Raw genomic sequence first — 15,078 nt, 5'->3', positions numbered from 1 at the left:
ATTAATAAAAAAAATGCATAAAAAAAAAGAACAACGAAAATAATAATAATAAATAACAACAACAATAATAATAATAATAATAATGAAACAAAAGATTAAAAAAAACATAACAAAAAAAAAACTAGAAAATAGAAAGAGAATGTAAAAAAAAATGAAGAGAAAGAATCAGAATAAAAAAAAATAATAGAAAAACGTAAAAAAAATAAAAAATAAAAAAAATTAAAAGCAAACAAAAAATATTAAAAAACAAACAAAAATGCGTGAAAAAAAATGAAAAAAAAATTGTGAAATGAAAAATCAAAAAAAAGGAGAGAGAAGTAGAATGAAAAAATAATAATATAAAACTAATAATAACACAAGGTAGAAATTAAATAAAATAAAATAAAACGTAAAAAAAACAAACAAAGAAGTGACAAAAAATTATTTTTTAAGAAAAAGAAAAAAAAGACAAAATCTATAAAATAATAATAAAAATAAAGAGAGAGAGAAACAGGTTTTACTAAAAAAAAAAAGAAAAAAATTTAAAATTTAAAATAAACAAATAACGTGCAGAAAAAAAAAAGATTAAAAAAAAAAAGGGAAAACTTTGTTTCATTAAAAAAAAATTAACATATCTAATCTATTTAGGATTTCTTGATAAAAACTAACTTCAAATCTTATAAAATTTATTTATTTTTCTTATTTTTTTATAAAATAAATAAATAATATATATTCATAAATTTTCTTGAACTCAAAAATTTCTTTTCCACACGAATTCTAATTTGTAAAAATCTCTATAATAACATTAAAATAAATAAAAACATACAAATATAAAAAAAAATGTATATATATACGGGTATTTCATGTTTAAAATTAATGGACGCATAAAAAAAATAAATTTAAAACCATTTAAGATAAATAAGCCAATTTCAAATAAGTTTAAAATAAATTTAAGGGTAATAACAATTTTATTATTAATTAAATAATATAATGCCCGAAAATTAAGTTAAATTTAATAAAGAGACCGTGCTAGAACCACGGGAGTCGAGGGGTGCCTAACACCTTCTCCTCGGTTAACAGAGTCAAATTTCCTTTTGATTAGGGATTTAAATAAGGTGACTTGGAACACCAAAACTTAATTCCAAGTGACGACTCTAAATAATAATTATCCCACGTCACTTTAATTAGAAATTTTTTTTTTCTTTCAAAACAAATAAAAATAAAAAATATTGGGAAAAAAAAGAGGCGTGACAATTATGGTCAAAGTATAGCACTATATAATAACCATTTATTAGAAGAAGTCAAAACAAGGAAAGTTCCAGCTTTCTTCAGCAATAGACTTTGAAAGCCTTTAAGGAAGCACGTGCGAACACGCAATTTTTGAAAAATGAGACCTCAGTTGCTTTAAAATACATCAATTAAATAAGCCCCTAACCTAACTACTACTCCTATATAACATATGCGTTATTTTCTTTATCTCTCTCAATCTCTTCCTTCATTTTAAGCAGCCTATAATTGAAGAAATTTGGGTGCTGTTTCCCTTTTTTGCGTAACTTATACACTAAATAATTAAAGCTACGCCATGTTAAGAGCAATGAGTACACGAAGGGACTATAGAGGATACGGAGTATTGAATAAGGGAGAGGAAGATGAGGAGGCTTGTGCTCCAATATTGGGAAACCCTAAATTGAGCAGAAACAGAACAGTTCCTGCTTCTGCTGCTGCTAAGTTCTTTAGATCTTCATCGAAGAAGGTTACATCGGAGGACAATTTTCGTGCAAGTGCTCAGCTAAAAGAAGCGAAAAAGGCGAGCAAGATTCACCCGATATTTAGTTTATTTGAAACGAAGAGGAAGAAAAAGGCAACTGCTAGGCCTGAATTCTCAAGGTACATTCAGTATCTTAGAGAGGGAGGTTTTGGTGATGTATTGCAGACGACTACTACTTAATTAATTCCTACAAAATCAACTTGGCTGCAGTTAATTAGTGATCTAAAATAAGTTAATTTGGATTTTGTGGTACAGAAGACGATCATTGATTTTTTTTATTTGGTTTACTATATATGGTCTTAATTTGGAGCTGAAGAGCATGATATTCAATTGTGTAAATATACGTCATAATGCAAACTTGTTTTAGATTAAGAATGTTAATTATCTATTTCTTCGGAATAACTAGAATAAACAATCTATACATATTATTAAGTGAATTTCTTGTTAAAAAAAAATTAAACGAAAAATATTAAAATTAGATACCAACAAAATTATTAGATTAATAACAAAACATAAATTCACTTGACCTCCGTTTAGTCTTTGAATGAATTAAAAACCATAATTTGGAAGAAGGTTTTCCATCATTTTTGAATTATGTATTTGCTTGGTTTAGAAGGAAGAAAATGTCTCTAATTTGAAACTAAAGGAAATACATTAATATTAATATTATTTATAATAAATCAAGTTGAAAGAAACAAACTACTAATCCTTCATACTCATTCAAACATGTCGGTTATTTGGCTAATCAATTACACTTACATTAATTTATCCATCTTTCAATTTCATGTTTTTTGTGGAAAGGGCAGGGCATACTCATTCAAACATGTCTGCTTTTCGCTAGTCAATTCGTAATACCCAATTTTCTTTTTTAACACAAAAATAAACTAAAAATAAATAGTGCCTGGCCTTAATATACCCAAGCATTAATTGACTCTTCATAGCATATAGGTACACGTGGTGGCAAGTGGCAATTAAAAATTGTGATAAGATAAATGTTATAAATTTTTATTATTATATAATTTAATAAAATAAAATACTTGTTAATTAATTTGATCAAATAAATTATAATACAAACTTAATATATGTATATTGATTTGATATAAATATTTCGTGTCAATTGAATTTTAGCCATAGATAAATGAAGAATGCATAGTGCAAGCTAACTCTATGGCCTTTTATTTTCTTTCATGTGGTCCCACTTCCATAAAATTATTTGATTTTGTTACTAGAAAAGTCAGACAGTTAGCTGTTAGCTTCGTAGTTGATAAGGCGTACGCAAATATTGAAAAATAAGGCCACATATCGTATTAATGTCAGAATACCTCAACTAATAACAATTAAACAATTTCACTTTCCGGCCAATTAAACTATTTAATACTACTTCATTGTTACATTAACATTTCTCAATACGATCTCCAAACTTTCTCATCTTTCCTCCTATCATATTAATTAAATAGGTCTTTCACTGTTTTGTTACCTTTGTTTTTATAAGTTAATTAATTTAGCTTAGCCATGTTTAGAGCACTGAGCACACGAAGAGATTATAGGGGATATGATGAATTGATTAAAGAGGAGGCACCATCCACTCCACTAGTAGATCCAAAATTGAACCGAAACAGAAGCGTTTCAGCAGCTTATAAATTTTTTAGTCCATCCAGGAAGGAGCAAAATTTTCCGATGAGTCCTCAAGTGAATAAGGAAGCGAAAAAAGCGAGCAAAATTCACCCGATATTCAGCCTATTCGAAACGAAGAAGAAGAAGAAGGCAACTGCTAGGCCCGAATTCTCGAGGTACATTCAGTATGTTAGAGAGGGGGGTTTTGGTGATGTGTTGCAGACTTCTTCAGTTCCTCCAACTTCACCACGGCCGTGAATTGATTCAATAAATTCGGTAATTATGATGAGATAACTTGATTTTTTTTAATTTTCTGGTATAAAAGATCTATCGATAACATTTAATTAATAATAATAATTCATATCATCATGTGATTTTAGAGATTCTTAAAATTTGGAGTTGATATAAATGATCATGATATATATATATATATATATACACACTCTTGTCAAGCTGTCCATGTAATCATACAAATTACGATTAAATTGTTATTTCTGATTAAGATGATCTTTTTATTTTTTTCCCCGAAAGTTCCCTCAAAGGGAATCCAATAGATAAGTTAGAGGAGCACGGAGATTAACAAGAAACTGTTTTTGCAAAATGTCAGTGCACAATTTTAATTTGGAGTTTGGGTTCAAGTTACGTTGTTGACAATTTTAACTGGAAATTGATGCTGCCAATAATAATACACCAAATCCGGAGTTTGCTGGTTTTGCCTGGTGAAGAGAACATGGGATGAAGAGTAATGAATTTGATTACGTAAATAAAATGTGAGATATGAGTAATATTCATTTTCCTTCTTAATTTATTAATTACGATTAAAAAAATCTCTTGATTTCCTTTAACTTTGATGCACCGGCCTCTTAAATCCTACTCCTATATACAAAGGGTACGCACAAAATAAGGAGCTAAGAAATGGAACAATACAGAAAATTTTAGTGAATTATGAAAAATATAATCCAATTTCTTTTTTCTTTTTTGTAAGAAAAAACTTAAGAAAGTCAACTTGGAGTATCATGTGACCATCATGAGCATCAGTTAATAATTGTCACATGTGATCTTCTGAGAATAAAATTATATAAAAAATATAATAAATTGTATTTTTTTTATTAATATGTGCAAAAGTATATGTTAATTAAAATTTATATTGTTTAATTCTTTAAAAAAAAAAAAGAGACGAAATAATCCTCACTCACTTATTAAGTCAAAGTATACACATGTATATGTTGAATACACAACATGTATACTTTTGAAATTTCTTAATTTTTGTTTCAATTACAATATCTTGTATCTTTTCATCAAGGTTATGACCCTTCTGGACAAATATTGCGTGAGAATCAAACTCCAGACATAAAATTTTTGTGATAAATTCCATATTTCTGTATGAACATATGGGAATAACGGAGAAGTACCACACCAGCATGTCAGGCTATTTATTTGTGTTTCTAGAACACGAGTAACTGGCATGGGGGGTACAATAAAATAATGTTGTTTTGTTAAAATTTAGTTATCACAAGATTAATTATTTTGAGATTAATTATTTTGAAATAACTTATTTCATCATATATATGAATAACTTATCCTATTACTATATTATAAATGGTGTGATAAGTCATTCCAAATATGTCAGCCAAACAAGACTTCTAAATCTTATCTCAGGACTATTTATGTTTATCTCGTACACCAAACAAACATATAATATTTGAGTACATACATATGAACATTAAATTTTTGAATCAGGCAATTGTTGAAGAAGGTGGAGCCAATTGTTATTCTATTGATTCATTGTGGATACATTTTTTTTTTGGATCAGATTCTTTTTTTATCCATTTTATAGTAGCTCTTCATAAAATTTACTTTAAAAAAGTGGTGGCATAAGTATCGTCAAAATTTTTTTTTAAACTAAATTTTCAAAATCTTTAAGACTATATTGTGAATGTTCAGATCAATTAATAGAATTACATTAAATATTTGTGTGTTTTTCTTTTTAACGTATCTCTCTTTTTTTTGGTGTGTTTTTCTCTAAGTTTAATTTTGTAGATTATGCATAACACATGATTACCTTTTATCTTACTTAGTCTGATGATTACGTAAACTTTCACACTATTAATAACGTACAGTTCTCCACCTACTAATTTCCTCTCTCATTACCCCTTCCCTGCCCCTAATTAAGAAATAAACGATGCCTTTTCCTACTTCTAAACAGTGCACAAATTAAAGAAAGTCGTCTTAGTGAAGCAGTGAGGAAATGATTATTCTAGAAATATGGAACTTGTTTATTAATGTAAATTATTATAGTCAATGTTTATTTATGAAGGGAAGAATAATAGAGATCTACACGTGGTCCAAAATTATTAGACTTTGCATTTATGATCACAAGCTTTTTGTTGGTGTTGATGATGGTGTGAATGTATTTTTTTTTTTTTGGAAAAGGTATGAATTTCTTTTTAAATTTGTATTGAAAAATCAGTTACATAATTTAATTATCATAATAATTTATTATACATTTTAACTATTTTAAAATGACACTTTCAGGAGTATGCACTCTCACTGTCATATCAGCACTATATCAGCGTCATGTCAGAAATTGTATTCTTTAATTTTTTTTACTTTCTTTTTTTTATTATTTATGTTTTATTTTATTAATTATATTTTATACTAATTAATTTTTAATCAATTATTAAAGTTCATTAATTATGTCTTCTTCATAGTAAATGGTAAAGAAGTTTCTTCTAGGAATGACCATTAAAAAGATTATCCAAAATCTGGAGTTTAGTCATGGAGTTGAAGAGTTATTTCATTTCAAAATGTATCAACAAGAAGGTTGTTTCAATTTCTTGGTCATGAAAAATGAGCTTCATTATTATTTGTTGTGATTTGTACTTGTAAATATTTTTCACATATGGACAAACATTCTTTGTTCTTTTCCTATGTTTTCTCATGGAGGTTTCTTAAAAAATCAAAATAGTAAATTATTCTTTCCATTTCAATTGATCACCTTATTTCACTCAAAATGTCCGTCGAAGCTGCAACAATTGAAACCTTCCAAAATTTTACTCCTATATGAAGTAATTTGTTTCTTAGTTGCTTCTTGTTATTGATTTATTTTAAATTTAATGAGGTGTGAAGAAGATGAGGATTGTGGGGTGTGAAGAAGAATAGATGTGGAGGGTGGGGTGTAACAAATATTTTAATTTTTTTTTACTTACTTAATTATCTGACACGCATGACTTTTTTTTAATTATTATTATTATTCCATGTCAGCTTTAGAAGGTAAATTAATTCACTTTTAAATAGCAGTGATGTGTAATAGATCATCATGATAGTTAGGGGTGTTCATGGTTCGACTTGAATCGGTTATTGATTAAAATCAAAACCAAACAAAATCTAGTTGATTTTTAAGTTTCTAAAACCAAACCAAACCAAATAAAAAAAATCATCGATTTGGTTATCGTCGGTTTGGTTCAGTTTTACTGGTTTATTTGGTTTGAAAGTAATAATTTTTTTGAGGACGTACGTAACTCGATAGACACAAACACCAAGTACATGAACAATCTACAAAAAAGCGATTGTCAGTTTAGTCAAGCAATATTAGAGTTATCATAACACGAACAAAGTAATTCATTTAAGAGAAAGTGTGACTATTTTATGTGAAGTATAGTAGGTAAAGATTAAAATGAATTTTGATGGACTTAGATTTGAAATTGTTATATTTGGTCTAAGTGTTGGGCTTGAGAAAATGGTAAAGTTAAAGACTAAGTATTTTTAATCTATTTATGAATAATATATAAATAATTATAAAATTTAAATATCTAATTTATGGGTTCGATTTGGTTATTTTTGCGGTTGTTTTTTAGTAAAATCAAATAGTATCGGTTTTCAAAATTTAAAAACCAACCCTAATTAAACTAAATCAAATATCAATTTTTTAAAATCGATTTGGTTTGAATTGCAATTTAATTTGATTATTAATCATAACTATAAACAGCCTTTTAAGTGTGTAACTGACTTTTTGATACAAGATTAAAGGAAAATCTATGTTTTTTCCCGTCGTGGAAACTTGTGTAATTTTTACTTGTAAAGAATGTCAACCCATATTGACATTGAAGATTAAAAATATCAACACTATGCGAATTTGAGAAAAGAAATAGGTAGAGCCGCCAATTATAACGTCGGCAAATATATTTTGCGCTTTCTAGCCTTTTCGGTTGACCACCAAAGTACTTGTGATGACACTTGGCAGAAATTCCTGGAATTTAGGTGGAACCTATGGTCCTTAGAGCTTCCCCTTCACATGATTTTTCTCCCTTTATATTATAGCTTGGAAGGGAACTAACTCCCAATTGTGATCGTTGTCAACGAATTTGGTCAATTTAACAAAACCACACAACTTATTTATCTAGTCTTTCAATCAATAAAATGTAATGTAATTGTAGCATATTTAATAGAAAATTTGGTCACGCGTGTGAATTAAAAAAAAAAGAAAAGTAAAGGACGTGGGCTGTTGATGGTAGGACAAAATAAAAGAATCTTATAGAAAAAAATAATAAAAATAAAAGTAGGAGGTGCGTGCATTTTGGCCTTTGATTGTGAGAATGAGCAGAAAGATAGAGAGAAATAAGGATGGTGCAAATGCAATGAGAGAAGAGAGGAAAGGAAAATACGCTACTTACTTAACAAACAGACAGAGAAACAAGGAAGAAAGAAGCATTCCATGACCGTGAGGGTACCTTGCCTCTAGGGAACAGGCTCTTTGCCTTCTCCGAAAGGCCAGGGTCTTCGTCACTGTCAGAGTAAGGGGAACAAGTCCTCTGCATCAATGGTAACTTGTTCCACACTGAGTCTTCACCTTCTTCTACCTTTAATCAAATAGCATGACCTTTAACAATCGCGATTCTCAATTTCTGCATCTCTCCCCCTTCCTTTTCTTTAGGGTTTCTTTCCCATCTTCAGGTAACTTCTCTCATCTCTATTCAATCATATCGTTCTTTTCATTTGTAAGCTTTGATTTCATCATATTGGACCTAATCATATTACCATTTCAATTATTATGCTTATTTCATTCGTGTTCATTTTTCTTTCTAAGTCTGGATTAATGGAGGAGGATTAACATGTAATCATGATTCTGGACTTAAGAATTCGATACCAGTACTTCCCTTTGTGATTCCATGGAATTTAGAACATCCTTTAGTTTTCCCTTTTTCTTAAGCTGCTATTCTTTTATCTTAACGATCAGATTATTTGCTAGGATGTCTTTTATGTATTAATTGGTGGTTCTGCAATGTGTCTTTCTGTTTTTTTGTATAGGTGTTGTTGGTATAGTAAGCCATGCCGACATATACAGCAATAGCTATGGATAGATTAATAGAATCCGGGGGCTCGAAATCCATGACAACTTCCAAGATAGAAGCAAGTTTTGATAGAAGCAAGAATGGTTCTAGTTCAAAACTAGAAAGGAAAATCATCCAGACTAATGTAAAGATGGATGATAGCAATGGTAAGCCCTCGATAATAGGAGATAGAAAAGATCACTGGACTCAAATATCTCCTGCACTATACACAATTCCCAAGCCAACACCCCTTCCAGATTCTCCTTCGTCATTTCCTCCGTCGCCCTACATAATTAATCACAAGCGCCGAGGTCCACGCCTTTCTCAAAGTTTCACCGAAGATGATTTTGGCACTCAACAAGAAGCTCTTGATGGAGAGAAGATGGATGAGAAATTAAGAGAGACGAAGAAAGACCTCTCCAGTAAATCTCTTGATGACCCTTCCATTTCCAGGGAGGCAGTTAATTGTGTGGAAGAGGATAATTTGCTATTCGCTACTGATAACCTTGTTAAGGATGGTGAAGTGACTGACCTCTGTGATGGAGAGCTTCTTCACCGAGATATGCATAATGGTTTATCTGGGCAAAATGGTACAATGAAGTCTGTGGCATTCAATTTGCGGAGAGGGGGTGAAGCTGATGATTTCTTTGACCCACAGGAATCTCTGAGTGTCAGAAGTTTTGGTGAGAGTGAGAGTAATGGTGGATTCCAGCGCTGTTTAAGTTCCATGACCCCAATGGGAGAATTTTATGATGCTTGGGAAGGTAATCACCTTTTCATAATTTGATACTTTTCGTAGTTGTGTCTTTTTATCTTACATTAAAATTGAACTTGAGGTGTTTATTTGTTCCTCTTCTAGTAATAACTTGGATGTTCTTTTTGCTGTTTTCTTCCTTTTCTTTTTCCTGGCTGTCACATTGGCTTCATTGTCATTTCTCCTTGATGCGTAGTTGTAGGCTTTACATTTTCAGTCAACTATGCAACTTTTGGTGTTCTATGTAAATACCTTGTTACCATTGAGTCTCTTTTCCTTCTTGTGACAAGTTATTGAGAATTGTATGTCATCACCGTGCTTACTGTAATACTAGTATAACATTATTTTTTGTTGTTTTATGTGCATCCTCTCTTCAGAACTATCTTCAGAGAATGGGCCACAGTTACCTACAAATGATTTTGAAAATGAGCTACGAGAAATAAGATTGAGCTTATTAACGGAAATTGAAAAGCGAAAGCAAGTAGAAGAAGTTCTAAGTAATATGCAAACTCAGTGGCAGACGATTCGTGAACGATTATCTCTCGTGGGATTGAACTTCCCTTCTAATCCTGTTGCTGGAGTGGAATTGGACAATGAACAGCCAGATGATCAGGTGGAAGATTTGTGTCAACAAGTCCACATCCTTCGGGTCGTATCAGAGTCCATTGGTAAGGGAATAGCAAAGGCTGAGATGGAGACAGAAATTGAGACTCAAATTGAGTCAAAGAACTTTGAGATAGCTCGACTATGGGACAGGTTGAATTATTATGAAGCTGTGAATCGAGAGATGTCACAGAGGAACCAGGAAGCTATAGGTGAGTTTATGCTCCATGTCACTACTTATAATTTGAAGCTGATGTGTTGTACATTTAAAGTAGGTATGTGCCTATTCTCTCAACATTGTTTGGCCAAATGCTTGGGGGAGATCTTACATTTGTTGTTCATACTTCTGTGTCTAATCTCTGACTTGTTGCATCCACAAAAAATAGATAAGGTATGCCGATAGGTACTGAGATTTGTGGGAAAAAAAGCACTTTATGTTGGTATCTGCAATTCGAGAGGGAAAATATTCTTTTTAATTTGCAAATTCAGTTGTCTGCAACAAGAGGGGACAAAAAAACTACTAAATAGTAAATTCTTTTCCCTACAAATTTGGAATCTTAAGTTCAGCATAAGCCAGACATGGTGTTTTTTGTTCCAACTGAACTGATTTATGAAGTCATCATTAGTGGTTTCGTGTGAACTGCAAATATCTTCCCCTCTATCCATGCCAAATGTTCTCATGTTTCATCTTTAGTGTATCCTGAATAATGTCTTGGGCTATCCGTTATTCTACAACCAAACTTCAGTGTGAACTTTTTCACTCATACATGCAGTCTTTTCTGTATTCTTTTCTTAAAATAAAAGAATAACATAAGATATGTACTCAATTCTAATTCTCATATCTATAATGTGTTGGTCAAAGTAGGACATTTAATTCAAAATAACGTGAACAAAAAAATACTATATGCAAGGCATATTGACTCCTTAATATATGTCAAATTAGATTGTATGCATACAGGTTATCCGATTTGCCGAACTGTATGAAAGACCAAATTGAGGCTAGTGGCTTCCTTGCTAACATATAATTTACATCAGGAGTACATTTGGTTTATAGGCCAATTTGTAGGTCAGTGCGTCATCAAAGACCTTACAGATGTAGTTGTAGTATTCTGAGTAACAACTATTCAGGCTGCTTCTCTGAGTATCTAATCTTGGTAACCGCAGTTGATATCTACCAGTAGGCGCTGTATGCCTCGTAGAAAAAATGACAGTTTCTTTGTTTTTGTTTGGATTGTGCAGAGACAGCACGTCGTCTTAGGCAAATAAGGAAGAGAAGGCAGAAGAAATTGATATGGGGTTCAATTGCTGCTACAATTACTATAGGCTCTGCTGTCTTAGCCTGGTCTTACTTTTTTACTGGAAGAGAATCATCTTCTTTGGATCAATCTCATAGTCGTGAGGGAGACTCTGCATCAGAACTATGAGTTCTCAATTAATAGGTTAAAGTGTGCTTATTTATTATACAGGCAAATAAGGAAGCCGGAGATCAATCTTACTACTTGTCTTGTGAATATCATCATATATTTTTTTGTCCTTTTTGATACATAAAGCATATTTTTGCTACTACACATGTACAGATCCTCAAAAATAAATAAAGTTTTTACTCTGTGGTTGTTAGCACCACTAGGAAGTGGTTCATATAACTTGAAGTTGTTGGGCAAATTAAGGTGGAAATTTGTTCTATGTGAACTTGGCAGGCCTTGAGAAGAAATTGTATTGTTGATTAGATTTCAAAAAAATAATCTTGTCAATCAATGACCAGCTAAACTTTTCAATTGCCAAAAATCGAGGCCCAATTAGAACATGCAATACAATTTCAGCATGATACATTTGAGATGAAGCAAGAAACTTGGCTGCACAATTAGATTCCCAAATCCCAGAGACAATTGTCATAATGTATTTGATTACGTTAAGTCCTTTAGAAGACGATCACGACTCATGGAGTAACTAAAGATGAATCCAAGATTGTGTCTGTTGTTTAGTTGATAACAAGTATGGTATCACTGACTCTACTAGAGTAGGTAGCTTTCACCCATCATAGGCCCCCCTCTCAACAAATGAGATTGATTGATACTTCTGTGAATTTGTGATGAAGAAGAATCAGATGAGCAGACACGCCACTCAACGTGTCTTCCACCAAATCAGGGCGCACATCTCGCCTCCATTCCTTTTTAACCAAACCAATTAGGATTTAGGAGGACCTACAACCTAATTTCAGAATTCTGTGCAATAAAAAAAAGCAACTACTTCTTCCTCTCCACTTTTTTTTTTAATTACATCTTTGCCCTTTCTATTTGTTTGCTATAGTTTCTTTATTTTTAAAAATGTATTTTGTGATTTCAAAGTTAAAAGTACGTTGAACTCATAAAAAAGGACATTTTATCTTGTCATCTTAGATATGACACGTGGAAAAGAAATTAAGGTATTGCTATAAAGAAATTAATTGTATACCAACTGAAAAGGCAAGTAGGAAAAACAATTCAAAAGACATTGTAGTAATTTAAAGAGTCCTTAATTTTTATTATTTTCTAAAATAAATAAATATGTATATATTTATATAAAAGAGAACTCTAGGCCATCACAAACAAGAATTTCTTTTTAAATTTATTTATTTTTAAAATTAGCCTCTTTTTTTAATAAAAAAATGATACCTTTATAAATAATTGCAACTTTTATGGCGTCATTATTCTACTTTTATATATCCGGGTATATTGTTTGCACTCATTAATTTATGTTTATGATATTAATTGTTATTTTTTAGTACATATTTTAAACTCAGTTGTTTATGTTTTTGCAAAGTTATTATCTGCGGTTATATTAAACATATACACATATAGTACGTATAGTCATTGTACAAAAAATAATTATTGTAACAGTTCAAAGAATTCATGTTTTGATATTTTATATTAAATTATATAACTTAAAAGTACTGTATATAAGCTTACATATTATCTATTTCTAAGTATATATGAAATTTCTCACTTATCAATTAAAGAAATTCATTATGCATGTTCAAAACTTATAATTACTTTCATGTTCAAGCGTAATTTCTTTTTTTTAATATGTTAACAAATTTTTGAATTTTCTACTAAGACATATATCACAATTGTATAATCTATGAAACCTAAATGTTTCTTTTTATTACGAAATGTCTTTGTAACATATTCTTATTTTCTTTTTGTTTATTTTCCTTTTAATGTTGATTAAAGAACCAATGATTTATTATTTCATGCATAATTCATTCATTAGAGGTTCTTAATTTATGTGATAATGACAAAGAATCAAATTCATGTTGGAATATTGATGATATACTTTTAAGAACCTATTTTCCCATTATTTTTAGTGTATGAGTATTAGAAAAAAATTGTTTGCAAGTCCAATGCAATAATTATTTATGAACACGCGAAGCTCTGACAAATTTCCTAGTATATATATATATATTAATTTTAACTTTTCACATGATATGTTTACAATGATAAAATTAAAAAATATTTTGATACATTCAACATATTTTTTTTATTTTTTTGAATTTAGTTCCGAAGTCAAAATCAATCATATAAATAGGAGACTATTAAAAGAAAAAAATAATAAAAAGAAGCTCAGTGTGAGATGTGAGCGAAGATCTATCTAATTTTCTGTGTATGTGTTAAAAGTCAATTTCTTACTTGTTCAACAAAACAAAATTTCCATACATAAAAGAAGTGTTAGAACTATTTATCATCATTCTAATAGTACTATCTTGACATTATTTTCGAAAGAGAAGATGTATGGAAATCAGAAGGAATTGTATGGTGTCCTCTTCTCACATGGGCTGTTGAAAAACTTGAAACCCTACCTTGATGTTCATAACTTGTAACCACATGGCACGTTACATGCCTTAAAAACCTGGATAAAGAAAGGGAAACCGTTTTTTTAATGTCCAATTTAGTTTTATCCAAAATTGTGTAAATATTGCCCTTTACATAGTATTCATAGCCTCGTGATCTTGCTATATGATGCACATCTATCTTTAAATAAAGATAGAAAATCGAATCGAGTTTTCGTCAAGGAGATGCACAAAATTAAATGTAGTAGAGACGTGTCACTATTCACAATGCTTCCAGAAAATATAGCACATTAATTGTCCACAAAGTTGTGTGTCTGTTTTCCGCAATAAAATATAGCACATTACTAGTCATAATTCGAAAGATATATTTCATTCGTCCATTTTTAATTGTCCGCTATATTTAAAATAGTTATTTAACAATAGTTCTTCATTTTGAATAATCAGTAATAATTTATATTTTATTTATATTTTACTCTTAACATTAAATATTAATATCTTATATCCAATAGATTTTTCAATTACTTAAATTTAATATATTGAAAGTGTACTATGAATTATGATCATATTACTCCTATCACTTCATGTGTTGTTGATCTCTATACGAAATTAATAATAGACAATTATTATTTGACGGAAAGCATAGACACCTCCAATTATAGACAATCCTCTTTCCATAAAGTCAGTAATAATAATGATTGATTGGTCATTATGATTTATACGTTTACCTGTCATCAGTCTGACCTGTTGGTTATAATAGTAATAAGCAATAGTTGATAGCCTTTAATAATCCTGCACACGTATGGATTCTTGAACCACTAAATCTAGTAAATTGTTTGTTTAGACCTGTTTTAGGCCTCCAAAATGTTTTTAAAAAACACACTTTCATCATTAAATATTTGTATAATCAAACATTAACAAAACTATTCTTTTATCATAAACTTTTTAGAACTTCAAATTAAATAACCTAAAGCTTCATATTAATAATAAAGAAAATATTTATAACAGTATCTAAGGTAATGCATTGTAAACACATGCCTGACATCTTATTAACTAGAATAATTTTTTGGTTTTTATATTACTATTTGAGTTTTATAATAGAATACTAGTGTATTTTTTATAAATCTGACATACGACATTATTTGATATCATTTTAAATAATTTCAGCAACATAATTAATGTGAGTATATAAATACATATTCAAATA

The 15,078-nt window shown here is 30.0% G+C and overlaps 3 protein-coding genes across 4 annotated transcripts; all 3 read left to right on the top strand.

Annotated features, from left to right (window-relative positions):
• Positions 1 to 1,573: 1,573 nt before the first annotated feature.
• Positions 1,574 to 1,927, top strand: LOC101264778 (uncharacterized). Its single transcript, XM_004232377.4, has one exon. It carries the CDS (start codon positions 1,574 to 1,576, stop codon positions 1,925 to 1,927), a length of 354 nt encoding a protein of 117 aa, XP_004232425.2.
• Positions 1,928 to 3,110: 1,183 nt separating this feature from the next.
• Positions 3,111 to 4,104, top strand: LOC104645740 (uncharacterized). The gene is made up of 2 exons (XM_019212095.3): positions 3,111 to 3,637; positions 3,969 to 4,104. Exon 1 carries the CDS (start codon positions 3,260 to 3,262, stop codon positions 3,617 to 3,619), a length of 360 nt encoding a protein of 119 aa, XP_019067640.1. The 5' UTR covers positions 3,111 to 3,259; the 3' UTR covers positions 3,620 to 3,637; positions 3,969 to 4,104.
• A 3,545-nt stretch (positions 4,105 to 7,649) lies between these two features.
• LOC101265088 (uncharacterized) lies at positions 7,650 to 11,691 on the top strand. Of its 2 annotated transcripts, none has more exons than XM_010318083.4 (4): positions 7,650 to 8,183; positions 8,669 to 9,455; positions 9,823 to 10,260; positions 11,288 to 11,691. In XM_010318083.4, exons 2-4 carry the CDS (start codon positions 8,690 to 8,692, stop codon positions 11,470 to 11,472), a joined length of 1,389 nt encoding a protein of 462 aa, XP_010316385.1. In that variant the 5' UTR covers positions 7,650 to 8,183; positions 8,669 to 8,689; the 3' UTR covers positions 11,473 to 11,691. The 2 variants fall into 2 exon arrangements, with proteins under 2 accessions (XP_010316385.1, XP_004232426.1); XM_004232378.5 differs by having other exon boundaries at positions 7,703 to 8,314.
• Positions 11,692 to 15,078: the final 3,387 nt, after the last annotated feature.

The sequence above is a fragment of the Solanum lycopersicum genome, chromosome 2 (assembly GCF_036512215.1).
Source record: "Solanum lycopersicum chromosome 2, SLM_r2.1".
Classification (NCBI taxonomy): domain Eukaryota; kingdom Viridiplantae; phylum Streptophyta; class Magnoliopsida; order Solanales; family Solanaceae; genus Solanum; species Solanum lycopersicum.
Note: the sequence above shows the minus strand (reverse complement) of the source record. Positions and strands in the feature narration are given on the sequence as shown.